At 44.0% G+C, this 25,248-nt stretch overlaps 1 protein-coding gene across 2 annotated transcripts; it reads right to left on the reverse strand.

Moving 5' to 3' along the window:
• Positions 1–3,824: 3,824 nt before the first annotated feature.
• Positions 3,825–17,911, reverse strand: SDR42E1 (short chain dehydrogenase/reductase family 42E, member 1). Of its 2 annotated transcripts, none has more exons than XM_050773216.1 (3): positions 17,809–17,911; positions 6,948–7,041; positions 3,825–6,381 (listed from the first exon to the last, which is right to left on the reverse strand). In XM_050773216.1, the coding sequence occupies exons 2-3, from the start codon at positions 7,013–7,015 to the stop codon at positions 5,268–5,270; spliced, it is 1,182 nt and encodes a 393-aa protein (XP_050629173.1). In that variant the 5' UTR covers positions 7,016–7,041; positions 17,809–17,911; the 3' UTR covers positions 3,825–5,267. The 2 variants fall into 2 exon arrangements, with proteins under 2 accessions (XP_050629173.1, XP_050629174.1); XM_050773217.1 differs by lacking the exon at positions 17,809–17,911 and adding an exon at positions 17,387–17,745.
• Between the last annotated feature and the right edge of the window lie 7,337 nt (positions 17,912–25,248).

Here is a 25,248-nt window from a genome sequence, read left to right on the forward strand (position 1 = left end):
AAAGGTATGTTGGGTCCAAATATACGTGATTTGAGTAAACATAATTCAAATAAACATGATTCTAGAAAAGGAAATCAATCTCATTTTGTAAGAAAAACTCCGGCAAATGTTAAATTACCCAGGGACCAGAAGACGACCCCCCTTCTTTGAAAGAAAGAGGGCACAGAGGTGAGTGGAGAGGCTGCCTTGGGAAACCACAGGGTAGGATCACCTGTACCCAGGAGTGGCCTGTGGACATGGCACACCAGGACATGCTGTGATTCCTGGAGAAAAATCGAACTTAAAGGGCCTTAAGCAGAAAAGAAAGTGAACTGAGACTCACGTGAGAGGATGACGTGGAAAGATGAGCGTCCAGCAGGCAGCGTTACAAAACCTGGGGAGTCACCAGGACCTCGTCCCTCTCCATTTCTTTGCTCTTTTTAACACACAGCTGGACCCAGCAGCCCAAATATTATCAGCGCTCGGTCCTCTCCTTCAGGTAGGAGGACCCTGAAGAGGAGCAGCACCAAGCACCTGTCCTCTGAAGCAATTCTAGCGGAAAGGGTTTCTCTTAACCTGCTCTGGGAGAAAGGCTGAAAAGACGACGCTGACTGGCCCATCGTGGCCCAATGACTGCGGCCGGAAGGCTGAAACTCTTGTGAGTGGTCAGGCCTGCATATGGAGGTCAGCCCCATGAAAGGGCTGGGAGGGACTTTTTGTCATCAAAAAGGAGCATGGGGTATCATTCTCTAAAGTGAGAGATGCTGGTGAACAGCACACAACCTGGCGTGCCATCTCTAAAGCAAGAGATGCTGGGGAAAATTTTAATAACATTGCTGGTGCTGGCTTCCAAGGCCAGCCAGCAGGGGCACCAGTGTCCCTATAATGATGTCTAATTGGGTCAGAGCTGGGGCATGGCATTCTGCAGGCAACTTCTACCCTGTCTTTGTAAGGCTGCGTGAACCGGAGATTTGGAGAGCAATACAAGGTAGAAGCAGCCCCAACAATCTACGACAAAGCAACACTTGCCTCTTTTATACACCATGCTAGGTGGTTGAGGAAAATAAAACATTTTCTTGAAAAGAATCCCTAGGCCTATTCCCTAGGCTTGAGAAACACCACAGCATAGGTAACTTGGTGCCAGAATGAGCTGTTTGACCCTCCACTAACTGTTACTGCTCATAATGTGGCACTTTCTGCCCCTGTCACCGGAAACAGCACTGAGGACATCCAACAAGTATTTCCAACAGGCTTTCCAGACCCCTCTTTTCTTTTTGCAGGTGGGAGCAGTTTGGGCATTACCTTTAGGTTCCAATACAGGGCTCCTTGTTGCTCACACATCCTTCCTCCATTGTGACCCTCCATCAACCATATGGATAACCTCCCACACACTCCTCAGAAGCCACGGGTGAGGTAGCAGTGCCGGGTGGCTTCTGCCCAGGCCTCTGCGAGCATCCCCAGGTACGCAAGTATGAGCATACTTTTATTGTGTTAGGCAGGGCAGAGTGATTCAATCTAAGGTTGAGGCAAGGTGAGGGCAGCTGGGAACCCTAGAACTAATGAAATTTCTTAACTGCTGCGTCTCCTGACCATAGAAGGGAAGGGGAGCTCCCTTTCAGGAAACAGACTAAGTCTTTTAAAGTGGTGAGTTTTCAGCTGAGATGTGGAGGGAGCACAAATCACTTGGCCCACATTCCTCCCCCATTCCCTGACCATCTTATAGCATTAATACTCCACCAGATCATATAGGCAATGACTTCCCTTACTTACTAGACCTCATCTAATCTTGACTTAGTTACCACAATTCTAGTGTAGGTTGGCTATTTTCCCCACTCTCCAAAAGATTAGAAACAGTGAGTTATCTGTGTGCTAGAAAAGAGTGTTCATCCATAGCAGATGGGAAAACAGCATTCATTGGACAAATACTCATTGAACTCCTGCACTGTGCCAGGCATTAGTAGAGCAGTAAGCAAGACAACGTTCTCACCCTCATAGAGCTAACAGGCATTAATCAAATAATTGTACAAATGTTTACAGTTATGAGCAATGCTGTAAAAGAAAGGCAGGAAGCTATCAGAGCTTGTAGCATCATTTGTAGCAGGAGGACCAATCCTAAATTGCTGGGATCAGGGAAGGCCTCTAGAAGACTTAACAAGAGACACGAAATAAACATCATTCAGGCCAAAAGGAGGAGCAGGGATCCTGAGAAGCTTGGAGCCCAGGAACCTACAAAAGGTCAGTGTAATTGGGGCAGAGAATGCAGAATAATATGAGATGAAGGTAGAGAGATAGGCAAGGGGCCAGTTCAGACAAGGCCTCTTGGTCATGTTAAAGATTCTCAACCTAACCAGAGTTTTCAGCAGAGAAGTGACAAAAGATTCGCACCTTTATAGGCTTTCTCGGCTAGACATGTGGAGAATGGACTGAAGGTGGGTGTGGATATGGGTGGAAGAGCAAATGGGCTACTATTGAATCTATGGGAGGGAAGGTACACCTATACCTTGGGCCGTTTTAGGGCATGATTACAAGTAAAAATCAAGTGGTTTAAACATGGGTTAGGTATGTCAAGTTTAGGAGAGGCAGGGGTCAGGGATGATCCCAGATCTCTGGGATGGGAAATTCCGTGAGTAGTGGAGATATTTACTAAGGAAGGGAGCCCTATAAGAATTTGGGGTGGGAGAGGATTATGAATTCTACTTTGGCTACACTGGCTGACAGGTGCATGTGGGACATCCACGTGGAGTTGCAGAAGTACTAGATATGAGTCTGGAGCCCAAGAATGGTCTGAAACTGTGCCTCTAGTAGTACATATTTGGGTTAGAGATGGAAATGGAGGCCATGGGCTTAGGTGAGCTCACCTAGGGAGAAAGTATGGTATTAGAACAGGGCTGAGGAATGAGCACTGAGAAAATCTACCATTTCAAGCTGCAGTGGGAGACAGTAACAGAATTGGGGAGATACGGAAGCAGGAAAGTGGCAGCCAGATTCCACGTTGGCCTCCAATGACACCACCTCCTGGTATTCATGTCCTTGTGTAGTCTCCTCCCACACTGAATATGGCTAACCTGTGTAAATACATGAGATTGTGGAAATGACAATGCACGGCTGTGGCTTGAGTATAATATCTTTTTAAGATCTCAGGAAGGCCTGATGTGGCACCCCAGAGAGCTGTTCAGACAATAAGGCTTCTAAGAAGCACAGCGTATTGTCCCTTGGCAGTCTGAGCAGAAGCTCACGGTGGAGGACTTACCTCAGAGATTTGTGGGTGTGGCTTTTGTGAGTGAACTGCAATAAAACTCAGGTGACACATTCAAAATAATGTTCCTAGCACCACTGCCAGCTTGAATGGAAAGGAATATAGTGCAAAATGTTAACACAGCTGTTTGGCCCCTAAAATCCTTCTGGCAGGAAGCAGGCAGAGAAAGCTATGTAGCTGGAAATGTGGGCAACCTTTCATGGAAAAGGAAGGATGACTCATATGAGGCCAAGAGCCCAGCCTCCAAGATTGCCTTTGACCATCTCCATCTTCTGGTATAATACGGAAATACCTTTGTGTATTTCCTTCCCCTACCGGATAGGATTGACTTGCATAACCAATATACTGTGGAATGACACTGTGACATTTGAGGCCAAGTCATAAAGGACAATGCAGCTTCCACCCTGCTGTCTTGGATGACCTGCTCTGGGGAAACCACTTGTCACTTGATGAGGATATTCAAGCAGTTCTGGAACAATACACGGCAGGTGCTCATATGCGTTAACCTCAGGCTAATGCAAAAGCTTCTTTATGATAGAAAAGACTCCAAACACATTTTCCTAAAAACAACCACTACCATCACCTCATATTGATGTTGCAATTTATATTAAAAGTACTTTCACCACATCTTGCTTTATGCTCCCAATGAACCCTATGAGGTGGGTGGGTTTATAGAAAGGGCAAATGCAGTCAGTCCCAGGTCCCAAGTGAGGAAGCTAAGTTCTAAAGGGCTTCTGTTCCTTGGTTAAGGCCACACATGATATTCATGGTGTCGGTGTTCTGACATCAAGTTCAGAGCTTTTCTGACAACATCCAGGCAGCATTCAACAGGGATTTCTCATCTATTTGTAGATACTCTCAGAGTAACTCTAGCAGAACTTTCCACAGTAATGTGTCACCCCTGTAATGTTCTCATGTTATCCTTTCTGTAGCTGGAGCCATGGACAGACATGGACTCTGTCTTCTTTCCACTTGGATTCCTATGCAACAGTGTAACTGGATCATTGGTAACAGTTCGTGGGTGGCCAGACAGTGCTGCCACTGTTCAACATTCCTCACTGGAAGCTGTCTTCAGAGAGCCAAACTTCTTCCCAGTAAGAAAACCAGTCTATGAGTTTAGAGCTATGCTTCATTTTTTAAACTAAAAATGGCATTAGCTTGATTGACTCCCTTAATCATCAGATTTTTAGTTGCTTCCTTTTCGCCTTCTTGGAGGCCAAAACTTTAGAGTATATCCAAATACACTTGTTGCAGGCTCTGAGGGCACACCCAGACATTCCAGAAAGTCCAGTAGCAACAGCCCTCTAAAGAGAACACTGAGGAAGAAAGCCCTCATAAGGAATGTACCATGAAAATTCTGATAAAAAGAATGGCTATGTGTGTTAAGGAGCACTTTGTATGCTTTAATTTAATCCTCAAAAGAATCCTATGAGGTAGGATAAAGGCCTAAACATCAAACATTACCATGTGTTCACATAGGCATAGTGCCCCGATATCACAAAGGGTGAAAGTTAACACCTAAAATGGACACTGTGAATAGCTAATGCCTCTCCAGCAATAGCTACCATCCCCTCGAGGATTGCTCTGTTGGGGATCTGGGCCAATTTGGCGTTTTTCACATGCTTTCAAGCCTGATAGTGTTTTGTCATTCCCACATCAATCAGAGGTTTTAGGTAGATGCAGAGTGCATAAAACGGAAATAAGTATATCTTGCCTTCTAAGAAATTCAAGACAGACATCTCCAACCCAACTAAGCCTACTTCTATGGCTCCAAACTGACTTCTATTGTACCCATCTAAAACAGAAGGACATAAGAAATGAAATTTCAAACTAATCTCTGCTTCTTTCTTTTCATTCCCATCTGGCTTAGTGCAAGGAAGTAAGAAATAAAGATTCAATCCAAGAACCTATTCGTAAGCAGCAATTTGAAGAGCCAATGTTTGGCAACAGATACCACTGTACACATTTTAAAACCCATGTTTCTTGAGAACCATCTCAGCCAACTGTGATCACCTTATTTCTGGCCTCTCCTTCACAGTGACAGAATCACAGAAGAAGGCAGCCAGATGAGAACTGCTATAATCAGGAGGAAGACCAATAGCCCATCCCAAATAAAACACTCTGAGTCACGACTTCCAGAACTTCTGCCATGACCATGGGCTTTAAACCATTCCACTGCTTCCTGGAGGTCAAATGGCTGAGCCTTATAACCTAGCTCTTTCTTGGCTTTCTCTAAGCTAAAATAATGTGTGACACCAGTTTTGTAAACTTCAGTGCGAGTGAGGAAGGGCTGGAAGTTGTAGAGTCGACCCAAAATGAAGTGAACCATCTCTGTTAGAAAAGCAAAGCAGTAGACCAAGGTCAATGGCAGGCGGGTAGATGGGAACGTGTAGCCCAGGCCCTCAACCAGAGGCCGGAAGAACTCAAAGTTGTTCACGGGTCTGCCATCTGAGATGAAGTAGGGCTGCCCAGAGGCAATATGTCCCTTGTCAGCTCTCAGGGCTTCTGAGGCCAGAATGTGAGCCTGCACCAAGTTATCCACGTGGACAAACTCAACCAGGCTCCTGGGGTCCCCGTAGACAAACTTGAACAGACCCTTCTCAATGTAGCTGACTATTCTGGGAAGGTGTCTTTGTTCTCCAGGCCCATAGATGCCAGCTGGCCTCAGAGCGCAGGTTCTTAAGACGCCGTCGCCTCTGTCCAGGGGTGTACCATTCGCCTCCAGCACCTTCTTCTCTGCAATAGACTTTGTCCGAGAGTAGTGATCAGGGTGGAGGTGAAGAGGCAGGTAGGGCAGAGATTCATCCCCATTTCTGATAACTTGACCTCCAAAGATGACATTGAAAGTGCTGGTGTAAACTAACCTGGGCACCCTTCTTCTTTGGCAAGCCTGGAGGATGTTGTCTGTGCCCCCGATGTTGACTTCTTCGATCAGGTTTCGATTGAGTTGCTCCCGCCCTGACATACCATAAGAGGCAATATGGAACACACAAGTGATGTCTGCATCCTGGAAGGCTTTCTCTATGTCAGACAGGTGGCAGATGTCTCCTTGTATAAACTTGATTCCTTCTGGAATGGTTTCAGCAGGGCTGCTGATGTCAAACAGAATCACGTGGACTCCCTTTTGGTTCAGAGCACAGCCCAGGCTGAAATGAGAAACGGTAAATGTTGCATCAAGTCGCTCTTAAGCTGTGCGTAGGGGAAGTGTATAAAGTAATTTACCAATCAAGGTGGGGCTGATTCAAGTCTTCCTTGGTCATCCTGAGTCCCTCACTATGCGTGTTCCTTGGTGCAAGGTTCACTTCTTCAAATTTTCAAAAGTGAGAATCCTCTCATCTACTTAAATTACAAAGAGAGAGGCTTTATCTTCAAAGAATGGTGGCATTTTTTCCCTTTGGTTCTAGGGCCCACTATCTATTCTTTGGAATATTTGAGAATAATAACATAACTGTGAAAGAACAGCTATGATTTAAAATTGTTTTTGGTGATGTGAATAGTCATCCCTCCCAATTTCACAGCTTTATAAAGAATTTTTCTTAAAGTGAAATATACCTGTAGTTCTCAACTGCAGTATCTGAGCAGTGGGCAACACAGTTCATTTCTAGTTTGACATTATACAAACAAGTAAAAGTCTACTCTGTTGTCAGAGTTGAAAGCTTCTGGCAACTACTAGTAAAATAATTCCACATGTATATTTTATAGACACACTTACCGAAAACCAAAATAGCCACCTCCTCCTGTAATGAGGACAGTTTCCTTTTGAGATCTTTTGGGGTCCATATGTGGCAGTCAAAAGATAACTGGACCTGTAAGAAGTATGCATCACTGTTACTGATCCAAATGCAAGTATCATTCCCCCTAATTTTGAGCTAACAAAACCAAAAAGTCAATATGCTGTAGTAGAATGAAAAGTTAAGGCCTGGGTCTAGTCATAGCTGTGTCATTTAGCTACTTTCCCTTCAGTTCCTGGGCTTCAAATTTCTCCTGATGTAATATGGGGACAGTAATATCTGCTCTGCCCACCTGAAAAGGTTAATGGGGAGGTTAAATAAGATAATGTAATTGGCAGTGCTTTGAGAAACAAAAAACGTTTCAAATGTAAGGCATTATTGTTAATTCTTGAAAATGATTAGAGCCTTTTTGAAAAGAATTGATTCAAATTTGGTAGGAAGAGGCATTTCCCCCCCACCCCCCCATGCATCAGAAAATTAGAGAGCACTCTAAAGGAATCTCCCAAAATGTTTTCTGTAAAATTGCACACTGCAGCATGGCTTAATACTGCTTTATTAGCCCTATACTTAAAAAATATATATATGGGGAAAAACTCCTTTATGTAGCAAACGATGCCCTACCTCCCCCACTGCAAATCTTGTAGGTACTTAAAGTACAAGAGCTCAGTGCCTTTGAGGGGTCCCACTTCTCTTTCCCTCTTCTTCTGTGGCCCTCCCCTCCCCATATTTCTTTCAAGGCTCCAATGACCCTTCTCCCAAAAACAAAACAAAATAAGCAAAAACTAAGATACCCAGCTCCTTCCATGTAAGAGGGAGAGAGGCCGGGTACGGTGGCTCACGCCTGTAATCCCAGCACTTTGGGAGGCTGTGACGGGCAGATCATGAGGTCAGGAGATAGAGACCATCCTGGCTAACACGGTGAAACCCCGTGTCTACTAAAAATACAAAAAATAAGCCGGGCGTGGTGGTGGGCACCTGTAGTCCCAGCTACTCGGGAGGCTGAGGCAGGAGAATGGCATGAACCTGGGAGGCGGAGCTGGCAGTGAGCCAAGAACATGCCACTGCACTCTAGCCTGGGCGACAGAGCGAGACTCCGTCTCAAAAAAAAAAAAAAAAAAAAAAAAAAAAAAAAGAAAAAATAGGGAGAGAAATGGAACAGGAAGCACACAGGTCCTCAAAGGCACTGGGCGCATGCACACACACACACACACCCCAACACGTGCGCTCAAGTCAACACAGACGCTCAGAGCTGTGGTTAGGCATGAAGACTGCAAGCAATCAAGAGCCCTACCATTTCTCTTTCCCAGCCAGGCACCCACAACTGCAGTCACTGCACCATGTAAGTAGACTTCAACATGGAAGAGTGTGGAGATGGGAGGGGAGCGGGAGCAGCAGAGGCTGGGGCTAGGCAGGATGAAGAGCTTGTATGGCAGAGAGGCTATGAGTGTGGAGTCAGTGTACATGCATAAAGAAAGAAAAAAATATGGGGGACAGGAATACACAGTGAAGGCGTCTTGCCTCAGCCCTTAAGTGGTTACGTGATCTTGGTCAAGACACTTCTCTAGACTTCACTTTTCTCTTCTGTCTGGCTGTGTGTTGTGCTATGTTACAGGAATGCTAAGGTTTTTAAAAAGGCAGCACAGTACAGTGGAAATAATAAAGACAAACCCATACCTAGTGCTTACTATTAGGGCCAGGCAGCATGCTAACTGCTTTACGTGTATGTTAGCCAATTAATCCTTTTAATAATCTTACCAGGAAAGTACTATTAGATCCTGTTTTTCAGCTGAGAAAAATAAAGCACAGAGACAGGAAATAAACTTGCCCAAACTTACCTGGATTCACACCCGATGGCAGTGTGGCCCCAGGAGCCCGTACTCTTAACCACTAAAACACAGTCTTAAATGGAAAGAGAATGGACTTTGGTGTCCACTTACCAGTTGTGGGATTTTGGACTGTGTGTTTACCACATGTGTTAAAGACTCTGAGCCTGCTGCTTCATCTAACAGTGGAGCTGATAGTGAGCCTGCATGAAGACTGCATGGGATAATGTGCAAAAAATGTCCAATAAAACACCTGGTGCCGTATGGGCACTCCACAGATGTCATTTCTTGAGTAGACTTTTCTTCACACTCCAGAGTTTAGAGATTCAACTAGCGTATCACATTTCCACATACCATGATTAGATCTCTCAAAAAGCACAGGGTTACAAAGAGTTTTGTAAGTTCTTCTGGACACCTGTGTGAGTGCATGAGACTGCCAATGAAACGAATCAGAGCACTCATGCAGAATTGGTCAGTGTGACAAGTGAAGACGAGGTTCAGCAAGTGTCTGTCTCAGTGGCTTGACGGTATGGAGAAGAGTGAGAAATACTAGGGAAACTGAGCAAAATGGGGCAGAGGATGACTGATGAGTTCCCAAGGTTCCATTATGCAACTGCCACGGTTGTGCTTTCAAGAAAATTCATGAAGAATGAACGTGCCAGCACTCCCTCAATGTATCTAACAGTGACCTTATGATTCTATTGTTTTCTGAGTGCAGAACACTCCCATTTGGATTGAAAGTGGTCATAAAACCAAATGCAGTCAATTCTATTCTTTAGTGTACTCACAACCCTTCATGACAAACAGTTTCACAACATGGTAGACATCAGTTACTGATATTTCAGTACAGACTTCCCACGTTCACCTCCATGACCTGGTCGCAGTCTCCCACTCTTCTGCCACTGGCATTCTATGCTCCAACTGCACAGACTTTCTTTCCTTTCCTTGAAGACGCTGACCTCATTAGTGCCTCCTGTTCTCACTTCAGTGTGACACGTCGTGCACTAGGTCCTTTTCTAGCAGCATCTTTCTCAATATTTAGGTCTGCTCACAAGTCCTCAGAGAGGCTTCTCTGATCACCCTATCTAACAGAGCTGCTTGTACCCTAAACATTGCTTTGTTTTCTTCATGGAACATTTTACTGTCTATCTAAAACTATTTACTTTTTATTATTGATCTCCTTCCCAGAGAATGTAAAGTTCTATGAGAACTGAGGCCCTCTGTCTTCTGGGGTGTCCCTACTAGAATCCAGAACATAGTAGATGCTCAATAAATATTTTGTTGAATCTATGGATTATTCTGAACACCCTAAAATATATCCAATTTAGTAAAATTGTGATGGGCACAAATTACTTTACCCAGGGCTCTGCAGTGTTTAAGAGTCACTGTTCTGCATGACATTAATGCTGCCATTTTAACAATAACATATCTCCTAAAAAGTGCTGGTTATGGAATGAAAGATACAAACCCAAATGAGACAGAGGTCCTGCTTTCCAGAGCTTACAAATGAGAAAGAGGCTTCCACAGATATCAAAAGGAAAAGGCAAAAAAAAGATGAAAATAAAGTTACTCTTTTAATGTTGGTATAAACAAAGTGCAGTGGGAACACCAAGGTGAGGGGTAGGGAGACTGATTCTGACAGGGCAGATCAGGAAGAGTTCATGGGAGAGTGAGCTTTAGTGCTACAGGGCCCATGGGAGGATCTAGGTAGGCTGAGAGGAGGGTTATCACTGGTGAGGGTGAACCACAAATCAATGGATCAGAGGCAGAGAAGGCTGTGCTGGGCAGCTAACATGGGGAGTCCGCCATGGCTGGTGTGCAAAGAGAAGCACAGAGCTGGTGCTTGGGGGTGAAAAGACAGCCTGGGGTGAACCTGGAGAAAGGCTTCTGTCCCCTTCCATAAAGTTTGAATCCCATTTTTTTTTTTCGAGACAAGGTCTCACTCTGTTGCCCAGGCTAGAGTGTAGAGGTGTGACCACGGCTCACTGCAACCTTGATTTCCCGACCTCGAGAGATCCTCCTACCTCAGCATCCTGAGTAGCTGGGACTACAGGCGTGCACCATGATGCCTGGCTAGTTGAATTCCATTCTGCAGACAACAGAAGCCTTTTTAGGTTTACAGAAAGGAACTGTTGGGGCCACCTCAGTACTTGTGAAAGAGGAGGCTTCCCCTGGAGGAGGAAATGGGCCAGGGTCCAGGGAAGGGAGATGTGGCTCTAGGCTAGAGGGTTACCAGTGAGGACAAAAGGCCAGTGTGCTCAGGTGAAATCAGGGTGAGGGCTAGCGAACAACTGCAGGAGGTGGCAGCATGTTGCACCCAGATGATGTTCTGAGGAAGGCGATGTCATTAACTGAAACAGTAGGCTTTGGAAATGTTCTTGTCTGGCTGAAAGTTTTGACAAACAGGATGCCAGATAACGATTTAAGATCTTCTTAATATCTCTGTAAGAATTCCACCATAAGGAATTCTGAAAATGGACAAGGACTTCAAAAGTCCAATTAAAAAATTCCAACGGAAATACCTATCTTTAATTAGTCTTTGGTTTTAAAATTACACATTCCAGTCCAGTCACAAGACCACAGGTCAATCATGGTTCATGTGCACATTAATCAAGTAAGGAACATATAACTTCGGATTATTAATGCTTCAGAAACTTGCCAGGCCTAGTGATGCTACTCCATTACCTTCCAACTAGTTTCAGAATGATCTGAGGCAAAAACTTGTATAACTGATCTGATCGGGGGGTCAGAAGAGAAAGGTAAGGAAAAATAAATAACTTAACAAAATAAACAGCAAGGAAAAAGCTTATCCACCAGGCCAGTAAAGCCTTCACAGGATGGTAGCCATCTGCTGCACTGCTGGGAGCCGCCTCCTCCCTTCCTGATCCTCAACATTGATAAGCACGGAAAAATCTTAGCAAATGCATTTTGCAGACCTGCCCCCACCCAAAATTCTCATGAATGCTAAGCCAGAAGGGAGAAGAGAATATACAGTTGTTCTTCAGCCAGCTGCCTGATTTTCATCTACTCTGTGGCTCCTGTTTTATTAATTAGTTTCTGTCTGATTCCTTCTAGGGCTGGGCACTCAGACCTGCCTTTATAATGGCAAGTGCTTGAAGGTTCTTCCAAACTGTGGCTTTGTTCAGTAATTGCTCCCCCCTGGTGGGGAGGGCTACATCTGACCTGAGCAGTCATTTTGGTGGATACAGGTTAAAGTTAAGCACATGATCAAGGGGGAAAAAAAAAAAAAAAAAAAAAAAAAAAAAAAAAAAAAAAGCTTAATTACAAACAGGAAAAAAATAAAATTTAAAATCCACCTGACCTCTTGAGAATACTAAGGTAAAGCGAGGGGAATAATGTTGACATCTCAAGGGAAGTTATGAGAAAAAACTAGTAAAAGATGACTGGGAGTACTTTACATTTTAAAAGACCTAATTAAATGCTAAAGATCAGAAATGAGAACCTTCAACTACCCACGCAGTTCCTTCATCCCTATGAGTTCAAGATGATTGTGTTACTAGCCCTCTGGTATTATTATGCAACATAGAAATATGGGTGTCATTAGCATTTCACCAATAGAAACTATGGAACAGAGAGAATTTAAGACGGTTCCCATAAAAATAAAAACTTACGATATTTACTTTAAGAGATATAAAAAATATCTCCAAGTAGTATAACCCCATGATTAGGTGCTTTAAATCACTGTACAAGTGCTGACCAGAGGTAAAAGGTAACTGTATTGTTATTATATCAAGATCTGGCAAATATATTGATGCCAGAGGGCTTATGAAATGGTGCTGTTCAAATTCCATGCATGATCTGAAAATTATCTACTTGTGTTTAATATAAGGAAGTCAAAACAATAAAAATAAATATGCAGTTAGGGGTGATAAGGAGAAGAATTCTGATATAGATAAAAGAGATGTGACATATAAAATTCAAAAGGGGCTGGGTGCAGTGGCTCATGCTTATAATTCCAGCACTTTGGAAGGCTGAGGCAGGTGGATCACTGGAGGTCAGGAGTTAGAGACCAGCTGGGCCAACATGGTGAAACCCCTGTCTCTACTAAAAACAGAAAAAAGTAGCCGGGCGTGGTGATGCACACCTGTAATCTCAGCTACTTGGAAAGCTGAGACAGGAGAATCGCTTGAACATGGGGGATGGAGGTTGCAGTGAGCGGAGATTGCACCACTACACACCAGTCTGGATGACACAGCGAGATGCCATCCAAAAAAAAAAAAAAAAAAAATTCCAAAAGGCCAAAACACCTGGGAAGAAAATTAAGGGTATAGGGTTAAGTAAAAACCAGTATACTGGTAATAGATATGGGTATTTATGCAGGGTTTTGAACATAAGTAGGTAGCAGGACAGCTGTCTGTAATTCAGGGTCATCATCTGAGGTGTTTCAAATCTTGTTCGGCTAGCTAAACTTCTACCTAGATATCTATGGCACAAGAGCCTTGCAATTCTCCACAATGCTGATGACAAAATAAATGAAAAAATTTTATAATTGGTATTTCCCATCTGTTTCCCAAGCTATCGTATAAATGCCATGTGAGCACAGACCGGCAATATCTGTAGGGACAAGGAATATCTAGCAGATTGTAGACCCAGTAAATCTAAATGGGGTGAACATTTTGCAAGCTCTTCAAATGCCTCTTTCTGTCCTATCTGCAAGGAGTACTACACTTGTATTTTCCTCTTCACTAAGTTAGCAGTTTGCCACATCTATACATTGAAGTAATATCAAGTAATTGAAGTAATATCAACTGCCACTTTTTTTTTTTTTTTTGAGATGGAGTCTCGCTCTGCCGCCCAGGCTGGAGTGCAGTGACTGGATCTCAGCTCACTGCAAGCTCCGCCTCCCGGGTTCACGCCATTCTCCTGCCTCAGCCTCCCGAGTAGCTGGGACTACAGGCGCCCGCCACCTTGCCCGGCTAGTTTTTCGTATTTTTCAGTAGAGACGGGGTTTCACCGTGTTAGCCAGGATGGTCTCGATCTCCTGACCTCGCGATCCGCCCGTCTCGGCCTCCCAAAGTGCTGGGCAACTGCCACTTATTAAGCACTTACTCTGTGCCAGGCATTCTACAATACTCTGTCCAGGAATTATTTCACATACCTCTGAGATGAGTACTAATTTGTTAATTCCATTTTACAGATGAGAAAACTGAAGCTCAGAGACACAAAGTGCCTAACTCCAAGTGCTACAGCTAGCAAATGGTAGAGCAGGGAGCCGTACCAATAACCCAGGTGCATCTGACTCTACAGTTCACCTTAACGCAGCAGCACTTGAGGCTGTGCAGAGCCCCTGCCTGAAGTGCTGGGTACTGACCTGAGTCCTGTGAGGGCTTTCACTGTTAACACATTCTGCAACCTCATTGCGGCCCCTGCAGTTCCCAGAGACTCTCAGTTTGGAAATCTGAGAATCAGACTTGGCTGTTCCACCAATTCCCTGTGTGACCCTGGGCAATTCACTGAACCTCTCTGATCATGTTTCCTCCTCCCCAAAATAAAAACAGCAACAACCATGGCTACACTTATTATTTATGATGGGTTAGGGAGTGATACAGTTTGGCTGTGTCTCTACCCAAGTCTCCTCTTGAATTGTATCTCCCGTAAGTCCCACATGTCCTGGGAGGGACCCAGTAGTAGGTAATTGAATCATGGGGGTGGGTCTTTCCCATGCTATTCTCGTGATAGTGAGTAAGTCCCACAACATCTGATGGTTTTATAAAGGAAAATTCCCCTACACAAGCTCTCTGGCCAGCCGCCATATAAGACGTGACTTTGCTCTTCCTTTACCTTCTGCCATGATTATGAGGCCTCCCCAGCCATGTGGAACTGTGAGTCCATTAAACCTCTTTCCATTATAAATTACCCAGTCTTGGGAATGTCTTTATTAGCAGCATGAGAATGGACTAACACAGTAAATTGGTACCGGGTATGGAGTGCTACTGTAAGGGTATCCAAAAATGTGGAAGTGACTTTGGAACTGGTTTACAGGCAAAGGTTGCAACAGTTTTGAGGGCCCAGAAGAAGACAGGAAGATGTGGGGAAGTTGGGAACTTCCTAGAGACTTGAATGGCTGTGACCAAAATGCTGACAGCGATATAGACAATAAAGTCCAGGCTGAGGTGGTCTCAGATGGAGATGAGGAACTTTTTGGGAACTGGAGCAAAAGTGACTCTTGTTATGTTTCAGCAAAGAGACTGATGGCATTTTGTCCTTGCCATAGAGAACTGTGTAACTTAGAACTTCAGAGGGATGATTTAGGGTATCTGGGGTAAGAAATTTCTAAGCTGCAAAGCATTCAAGAGGAAGCAGAGTATAAGTTTGGAAAATTTGCTGCCTAATGATGCAATGGAAAAGAAAAACCCATTTTCTGGGGAGAAATTCATGCTGGCTGCAGAAATTTGCATAAGTAACAAGGAGCCAAATGCTAATCATCAAGACAATGGGGAAAATGTCTCCAGGTCATGTCAGAGACCTTCATGGCAGCCCCTCCCATCACAGGCCCAGAAGCCTAGGAGGCAAAAATGGTTTCCTGGGCTGGGTCCAGGGCCCCCCTGCTCTGTGCAGCCTAGGAACTTGGTGTTCTGTATCCCAGCAGCTCCAGCTGTGGCTAAAATGGGCCAAGGTACAGCTCAGGTTGTGGCATCAGAGGGTGCAAGCCCCAAGCCTTGGCAACTTCCATGCGGTGTTAAGCCTGTGGATGTACAGAAGTCAAGAATTGAGGTTTGGAAACCTCTGCCTAGATTTCAGAGGATGTATGGAAACTCCTGAATGTTCACGCAGAAGTTGGCTACAGGGGTGGGGCCCTCATGGAGAACCACTACTAGGGCAGCGTGGAAGGGAAATGTGGGGTTGGAACCACCCCACAGAGTCCCCACTGGGACACTGCCTAGTGGAGCTGTGAGAAGACAGCTACCATCCTCCAGACCCCAGAATGGTAGATCCACCAACAGCTTGCACCGTGCACCTAGAAAAGCAGCAGACACTCAATGCCAGCCCTGAAAGTAGCCAAAAGTGGGGCTGTACCCTGCAAAACCACAGGGGTGGAGCTGCCCAAGACTAGGGGAACCCACCTCTTGCATCAGTGTGACCTGGATATGGGACATGGAGTCAAAGGGGATCATTTTAGAGCTTCAAGATTTGACTGCCCTGCTGAATTTTAGACTTGCATGGGGCCTGTAGCCCCTTCGTTTTGGCCAATTTCTCCCTTTTGGAATGAGTGTATTTACCCAATACCTGTACCCCCATTGTATCTAGGAAGTAATTAACTTGCTTTTGGTTTTACGGGCTCATAGGTGGAAGGTGCCTGCCTTGTCTCAGATGAGACTTTGGAGTGTGGACTTTTAAGTTAATGCCGAAATGAGTTAAGACTTTGGGGGACTGTTGGGAAGGCATGATTGGTTTTGAAACGTGAGGACATGAGATTTGGGAGGGGCCAGGGGCAGAAGGATATGGTTTGGCTATGTCTCCACCCAAATCTCACCTTGAATTTTAGATCCCATAATTCCCACATGTCCTGGGAGGGACCCAGTGGGAAGTAATTGAATCACGGGGGTGGGTTTTTCCCATGCTGTTCTCACAACAGTGAATAAGTTTCACAAGAGCTGATGGTTTTATAAAGGGGAGTTCCCCTGCACAAGCTCTCTTGCCTGCCACCATGCAAGACATAAGACGTGACTTTACTCCTCCTTTGCCTTCTGCCATGATTATGAGGCTTCCCCAGCCATGGAGAACTGTGAGTCCATTAAACCTCTTTCCTTTATAAATTACCTAGTCTTAGGTATGTCTTTATTAGCAACATGAGAATGGATTAATACAGGTAGTTTAAAGGTTTAGCATTTAAGCCTCAGGACAATCTTCTGAGGTAGTTACTAGTCTTATCAGCTTTCAGAAATGAGGAAAACAGATCAGAGGTTAGGAACCTTGCCCACAAATTATGCAGGTCATAAGTGGCTGGGCAGGATTTAGGGCTTGAAGCCGGGTCTGTATAACTCTTAACTACCACGTGTAATGCCGCACACTAACGCTGGGACAATGCAGATTCACTTAGGTCATTATCCTACCACTGTGAAAGGAAAATAAATCTTGGGGCTCCAAGATCACTAAGGTAAAGGGAAAAGTCAAGCTGTGAACTGCTTAGGGCAAACCTGCCTCCCATTCTATTCATATATTTCTGCTCACCGAAATAAAGGCATATCTGATTGCTTCCTTTGGAGAGGCCAATCAAACTCAAAAGAATGTCACTATTTGTCTCTTACCTACCTACGACCTAGAAGCCCCCTCCCTGCTTCCAGTTGTCCCGCCTTTCCAGACTGAAAAAATGTTCATCTTACATCTGTTGTTGTCTCATGTCTCCCTAAAATGTATGAAACGAAAATGTGCTCTGACCACCTTGAGTATATGTGGTCAAGACCGCCTGAGGCTGTGTCATGGGTACATGTCTTCAATGTTGGCAAAATAAACTTTCTAAATTAACTGAGACCTGTCTCAGATTTTCAGGGTTCACTCCACCTCCACAATTTCTGTCATGTCTGGTTCATCTGGTACTATGACTAGCCTATAAGGTTTTGTTTAAACCTACTTACCTTTTCCCAACAAACACATGCAGTTTAAATGGGAACCTGTCACTGCCATTTTAAGTGGGAAACCAGAACCACGTCATAATGAGGAGGAAATCGTTCCCCCAAAGTGTGCAGAAAATCAATAGGAATCAAGTATAGCCAAACACCTGTGGAAAGTTCGGAGATTGGGGCCTGCTGTCCTTAAAAACAAAAAATGAAGAGAGCCAGTGTTTGAGACCTTGGCGACATTCTAGAAAGCCAAGCTGCGCCCGGCCCCCTGGGATCAGGAAGACACCTGAAAGGGGATGCTCCTTCCCGCCACCCTGCTCAGTCATTCATCACCGTCCCCCACCCCCGGGAACGCCACCTGTTGCGTTCCAGGCCAAGGCGGCCCAAGGTCCCCGCAGAAGGGCGGCGGCCCCCAACCCCAGCCCAGGCCCACTCACAGCTGCAGGAACAAGGGCGCGGCAGGCAGACTATGGCAGGCGGGGAGGCCCAGCCCTCCCTAGCTGCCCACCGTCCCCGCTCGGGAGCCGGAGTCGTCGGACCGGCCTCCTGGAGCCACTTCCGGGCCTCTCTAGGAAGCCTGGAGGTCTCGGCGTCTCTATGATGCGCAGGTGTCTCCTTCACCTTTACCAACGTTGGGGCGCCAGGAAGTTCGCCCCTTGAATTCCCCCACGTTCCCTGGCTGTGCGTTCCGCCGTAGCGGGAACCCTTTTAGGGCCACATCTTCCCCCACCTGCCCTGTCTGTGCGTTCCGCCGTGGTGGGAACCTGTTAGGGCCACGTCAACTGCTCTTCCCACCTCCAATGTCTGCTTTTAGACTTTTACCTCCATCTTTATTTATTACCAAGGCCTAGCACAGTGCCTGATAAATAGGCGCTCAGGTCAGCATTGCTTGGGTGGATGGATGATGGATAAGGCTCTAAAAGGCGACAGAATATTCACTCTCCATGTATCTCTTTAAGTCTCTTTTATCTCTGAGTTTCCACATCTATGTGTGCCCATATGTTTTCCTGTGTCCCTAATTTTCCTTATTTCTCTTTGTTCTGGTCGCCAAGCAGGCAGTAATGCCAAGACTAATCTTTGTTGCTGAATGAACCAAGGAACGCAGAAAGTTGGTATCCTCACTCAAAAGTCTCCTTTTGAGGCCCATCTTTTGTCTCCTTATCATGAATGTGGTTCTGTGGATAGTTGCAGACTGTACACGTGTATGGAAATGCGTCCTGGAATGGACCCCTGGCTGGGGAGGATTTCATTTTGGTGTCTTGGAGGATGGAGGTTTTGACTTCATATGCTGCTTTTACCGATAGAACTTGTCCCAAATGCAGACTCAAAGAGGTTCATATCAATTGAATGATTTACCACTCAGTTTTCACTAAGCACACACAGTTATAAGGACAAACTCAGGTCCTAGGATAGAAAAATTAATGAAGGCCCTGTGAAGAAAGCAAGAAGTGCCAGTCCCTGGCACTGGCCTCTCTCATAGGATGTTCTGACTCTTCCTGCCTGTCTTGTCCTCACCTGTTACCCAGGCATAAGTCATAAGAGACTTCTTGTACTAAGCAGTCTTAAGGAACAGCTTTGCAGTGGCTGCTTAGGATACATAAAAATTAGAGGAGAAGAGGAAGAATATTCAGGGGGCTGAGAGACCAGCTATATGCTCTTGAGACCAGCAGCCAAGGAAGAAAAGACCCACTGAGGATGCAGTAAAGAAGACAGATTTCCTTTGGGGGATTACAGGATCCTCTGAAGGATACCCAGATTTAGAGTGTGTGGATAAACATGAGAAATGGTGAATTTAAATGTTAATATTCTTGTGCCACCAAGGACTCTTCTAAAATATAAGCAGGCGTGTTTTAAAGGAAAATTACAAACTCTGTAATTGCTTCCTTAGCTTCCATCATAATTTAGTGAGTCGATTTTATAAAGGTCTGACCAAGAGATCTAAGATAGAAACGACTGGAGAAAGAAATTAACTTCAATGTGAGTTTGTATATGAGTGTTTGTTTAGTATTGTCTTCCCCCAGTAATATATCCAGGCAGTGGATGCATCTCAGAAAGATCAGTTTGCCGTCACAATTCCTCACAGGTGTGAAGTATTTTATTTCTCACTCTGATCACCGTCCAATGCAGTCTGCAGGGACGGGAAGAGTGCTGTGCTCCACATAACCACTCAGGGATCCAGGCTTCCCCCATTTGCTAGGCCATCATGTTCAACTCTTACCTGCCAAGGTCACTACAGAAGGGAAAGTAAGAGCTTGGCTTTCCCCAACACTTTTCACTTCAAGGCTCCTGCATCCCTTTGAAATTCTTCAATCTCTTCACAGCCCTTAGCTTATCTGAAATTATCTTGCATATTACTATAATGAAAGCTCCGTGAATGCAGAGACCTACTTGATTGATTGGTGTCTCTCCACTGCCTACTATAGTGTTTGGCATAGAGACAGAAGTTTTTTTATTTGTGAATGAATGAGCAAGTGACTATATGTCGCATTTCTGGTTGTCCCTGTTCAAATCTCAGGCTAGCAAACGAGACCTTCTTTTGGCCCAGCTTGGATCAGAAATCATCTCTAAGGCAGTCACATGAGAACCTTGCTATCCAAAAGTATGGACCAGTAACATCAACATCACATGAGAGCTTATTAGAAATGTTGGGTTTTGGATCCCATTCTAAGCTTAATAAATACAAATCTGCATTTAGCAAAATCCCTAGGTAATTCCTATGTATAGTAAAGGCTGATGAGCACTGCCCTAAAAGTGCTATGACTTAGTGGTAGTACCACTACAATTCTCTGAGGTGGGTAAGAGAGCCCTTGTAATAGTTCCACACTGCACCTGGAAATCAGGTGAGTTTAAGTTACTTACCCAAGGTCACAGAACTAGTAAATGACGGAGCTGTGATTAAAAGCCAAGGCTTCTGACTTCCATATCCTTCACATTCCATCTCTTTCACTATGCAGCTCTCTCTCCTAGATAAACCTATTTTCTTTCACCAATAAAAAATATATAAAGGGGAATAAACAGAAAAAAATTAAGCTATATTTAAACAGTGGTTAATGGTTTCAATAATTGATTTTAGAAAAGAAAACAAGCATTTATCACATGCAGTACATTTCATAAAATGGTTTTCCCCATTACATATTAAAGAACTCTCCAAGTAGCATAATGTTTATATTTTCATTTATTCAGCAATTAAGCAACTTAATATTCTTTTAGAAGCATTTATAGCACTTATTAAGAATTATCAAGCATACTATTTGGGTCAATGGTTTTTCTTTTTTCCTGTTAAAAACTTCTGAAATAACTCATTATTATTACCCTTGCTTCACTCAGTACTGATTAAACTAAGTGTTTAAATAGTGCTGACTAAACCTACATGTTATTGTGAGTGTCCTGGCCAAGGGCTCTGTGTTCAGTGCTCAAGCATTTGGGGCTCTCCTAGAAGGACACAAAGGACCCTTTGAGACAGTAAAGCTTATATTTGCCGCTTTCATGTCTCAGTGTTTTCGGAAATTGAGGAGTCAGGATACCAACTATGTTCATCAGGTCTCTTTGGGTTGCAAATCATAGAAATCCATCCCAATGTAGATAAATCAAAAGTAGGGATGCTTGGCTCCTGTAACTGGAAGCTCAAAAGGTGGATCTAGCTGTCGAGCCTCAGACATCATAGAGTCCTCTCTCCTTATCTCTAGGCTCTGGATAGAGAAAGGTTAGTATAGAACATGTCAGATGTGGTTTTCCCCAAAGAAGGGATTTTTGGCACACACCAAATAATATCTCACTATGCCAATTAACAAAATCAGTTTGTGCTTTGTGGAAGATTGCCAGTTCTTACTCAAAATGTCTTTCCCTTCTTCCATAATAATAGTGTTGTACTTGCACATGACCATCCAGAATAAAAGCTCCACTTACCAGCTTCCCTTGCAGCTAGACGTGCCCATGTGGCTAAGTTTTTGCCAATATAATGTGAGTGGAAGTGATAGGTGCCATTTCTGCATCACATGCCTAAAAGGAAATTCATTTCTCTCTTTTCTCCCCTCCTATGGACTGACACTGAGCTTTGCCTCAGCTCCAGCCCTGTAGGTGAAGATAGTACCCCTATGAGATATTGGAACAAGATACAAGGAACCTGGGACTTTGAATGACCTTGTGGAGTACAACTGTCTCACTAGGCTCACCATTCTAGATTACCTATACTGTTATTTATGACACTATACATTTTTAATAAAAAGTTTTGTTGAGATCATTGTAGATTCACATGCCATTGTAAGAGAGCTCCTGCATACTCTTTGCTCAGTTTCCCCCAATGATAACATTTTGTGAAACTGTAGTATAATATCACAACCAAGATATCAACATTGATACAGTTGATAGATCTTACTCAGATTTCGTTTTACTTGTACTCACTTGTATGTGTATGTGTCTGTGTTTAGTTCTTCACAATTTTATTACAGGTGTTGGTTTCTGTATTAAGCCACTGTGTTTTGAGGGTTTTTATTTTTTATAGCAGTCTAGCTTTTATCCTCATACAAGACAGTAGAACAACATGTGCCAGGAAAGAATGATGTATTCAAAGATGGAAGACTCAGATGTATTCTTCTCACTGGTCTGTAAAGAATAACTTTATTAAATGATAGTCAGCATGTATTGGGCACCTGCTTTGTATCAAGCATCATGTTAAGTGCTGGGACAATGCAGTGAGAGTTAAGACAGTCCTAGGTACTACAACTGCAGTGGTTATGTTTATCATCCACCGTATTGCCTATAGCCTATTGGTCTTCAGCAAACTGAATATAAAAGATACTTATTCCATAATGACCGGATCCTCCAAGAGACATCTGCTCCCAACCTGCTTCTTTTAAACCCCCTTCAGAAAATGATGCGCAAACCCATTAATACTTCCTTCTTGGATGTGGGACCTCCTCCTAGGAGGGAGTGATGTGTCTCAGAATAGTCTCTGCAAGGAATTCTGGTGTGATTCAACTGCGAGAAATAACCACCATGTCTTAGTTTCAGTTCTCCCAGAAACAGACCTTTAGATAAGGATTCAAGGGCAAGTAGTTTATTTTGGAGGTCATCCCAGAAACTACCAGTAGGGGGGTGGAGATGTGAGACAGGGAAGGGAAGGAAATCAGGTATCACTGAGGACAACCAAGCTTAATACTGCTGGGGGCTTAATCCTTCCATAAACTGGCCCGGCGCAGTGGCTCACGCCTGTAATCCTAGCACTTTGGGAGGCCGAGGCGGGTGGATCAGGAGGTCAGGAGTTCAAGACCAGCCTGGCCAAGATGGTGAAATCCCATCTCTACTAAAAATACGAAAATTAGCTGGGCGTGGCAGCAGGCACCTGTAATCCCAGCTACTCGGGAGTCTGACACAGATAATTGCTTGAACCCAGGAGGTGGAGGTTGCAGTGAGCTGAGATCACACCACTGCACTGCACCCCAGCCTGCGTGACACAGCGAGACCCTCCTTCCAAAAAAAAAAAAAAAAAAAAAAAAATCCTTTCATAAACTGAACCCTTCTGGAGAAACTCTGAAATGCAGTAAACACCTTTCTCAGTGTTATTCTACCTGCTGGCTGAGGTTGTTCACTATTTATTCACTAACATTCATTGCTTATTGGTTGAAAGTATGCATGGGGTGGATTTCTTCCCCATCACTTCCAGTTTCTCCATAACAAAGCAACGTAAAACCATGCAGGTTCTAACATTTGGAAGTCCAGCAGGCATGCACAGATAAGTGTAGGGGAAAGGAAGTGGGGCACCACGGGAATAACTAATGTCATAACTAATGTCTTACTTATAGGATAATAATTCACTTGAAATAATGAATAACTTCCCTTTTCTGATCTTTAGATTTAGAAGAAATAAAACAAGGAGACTAGAAGCAAAGACTTTAGAGTCAGAGTGATGGAGATTTGAATCCTGGCTCTGCATGTTGTAGTGCTGAGCTGATGAAATGAGACGGTGCCTATATTCCCTACAGACACTTATTGGACAATGTTAGGTGCTCTTGTTATAGCTCACATTCAAGATTACATGTGCAAAACTTGTACAGGAATGTTCAAAGCAACATTATTCATAATAGCCCCAAAATGGAAACAACCCAAATATCCATTAACTGTTGAATGGATAAATAAAATGTGACATGTTCATGCAATAGAATATGATTCAGCCAGAAAAGGCAAGAAATCCTGATGCATGCTACAACATGGATGAACCATGAAAACATTTCGCTCATGTTTTCCTTAGCCAGTTGCAGAAACAACTCATAAAAGGCCACATATTGTGTGATTTTACTTGTAGGCAATGTCCAGAATAGGCTAACCCACAGAGATAGAAAGCTGGTGGCTGCTGAAAACTAGGGGTTTTGGGGTGAAATGGCGAGTGACTGCTAATGGGTTACTTTTTAAGGTGAAACAATGATGGTTGCACAAGGCCAAAAAACCACCGATTTGTACACTCTTTCTTTTTTTTTTTTTTTTTTTGAGATATAGTCTCGCTCTTGTCACCCAGGCTGGAGTGCAGTGGCACCATCTCAGCTCACTGCAACCTTCGCTTCCAGGCTCAAGCGATTCTCCTGCTTCAGCCTCCCAAGTAGCTGGGATTACAGGCACCCCCCACCATGCCTGGCTAATTTTTGTATTTTTAGTAGAGACAAGGTTTCACCATGTTGGTCAGGCTTGTTGCGACCTCCTAACCTTAGGTGACCCGCCTGACTTGGCCTCCCAAAGTGCTGGGATTACAGGCGTGAACCACTGCACCTGGCCTGATTTGTACACTTTAAATTGGTAAATTGTATGATATGTGAATTAGATATTAATAAAGCTATCACAAAAAAGATTACACCTACAATAACGTCAGTCTCATTCTAATTTCAATGCTGTTTGAATGGGAGAGGATGGCCTATCCCCTTGGACATGGCCATGGATGTGTGTCATAGGGGGCAACATCAATGTGACTAAAAGATGAGGAGCCACTGCATTAGAAAAATAAACATTAGACTCTTGTTTCATTATCTCAATATGACAGCTTTGCCCCTGGGACCCTCCTCTTGCCTTCATTTCTCTCAGGGCAATGCAAAAAAGAGTACAAACCAGGAGGGAAAATGAGGTTTGAATAATAAGTGGTTTTCAGTTAGCTGCATTGAAAACTGAGAGTCGACTTGTATTAATTTTCACGATCAAATTACTTCATTTTGTCTCTCCCCTGACTGCTAGGGTAATTTTATGCCAGAATTATTTTAGTCCTTCTAATTTTGTGTGCATCAATATTTAGTGGGTGTTTACCTAACCCACAGCACACCCAAATGTTTTTGCTCCCCCAGAGACCATGGTAGTGCAACATAATATTAATAGGCAGTGCGTGGTATGGAGATGAGGTTCCCTTTATTTCTTGTCCTTGTTTGTAAGGAACATTCAGGTGGTGTTTCTTGGAAAGCAACTTATATGTTATTCAGATGCACCTACAAAACTAAAAGCAGTACTGTGGATGCTATGGGTTCATTATCTGATACTAAATGCAATTCTAGCACCAGTGTTTCATTAGGGATTCAGTTATGTAAGATGAATTAAAATTTACCATTTCTTTAGAATTTCCTTTTTGCAAAACACCTTTGCTGTCTGTCATGTGTTTGAATTTTTCTGTCGCTGACAGTATTTCTTCTCCCCTTTTCCTGTAGACTCTTTCCCCTTTAGTTATTTTATTTTGTTCTTGAGATGGAGTCTCACTCTATCACCCAGGCTGGAGTGCAGAGGCACGATCTCAGCTCACTGCAGCCTCCACCTCCCAGGTTCAAGCAATTCTCCTTCCTCAGCTTCCAGAGTAGCTGGGACTACAGGTGCACACCACTACCTCTGGCTAATTGTTTGCATTTTTAGTA

The sequence above is a fragment of the Macaca thibetana genome, chromosome 20, assembly GCF_024542745.1.
Source record: "Macaca thibetana thibetana isolate TM-01 chromosome 20, ASM2454274v1, whole genome shotgun sequence".
Lineage (NCBI taxonomy): Eukaryota > Metazoa > Chordata > Mammalia > Primates > Cercopithecidae > Macaca > Macaca thibetana.

Coding starts and splice junctions, on each gene's coding strand:
- SDR42E1 (XM_050773216.1), bottom strand. CDS start 7,015: ATGGACCCCAAAAGATCTCAAAAGGAAACTGTCCTCATTACAGGAGGA. Junction 6,382..6,947: donor GGTGGCTATTTTGGTTTTCG/GTAAGTGTGTCT, acceptor TTCTCATTTCAG/CCTGGGCTGTGCTCTGAACC.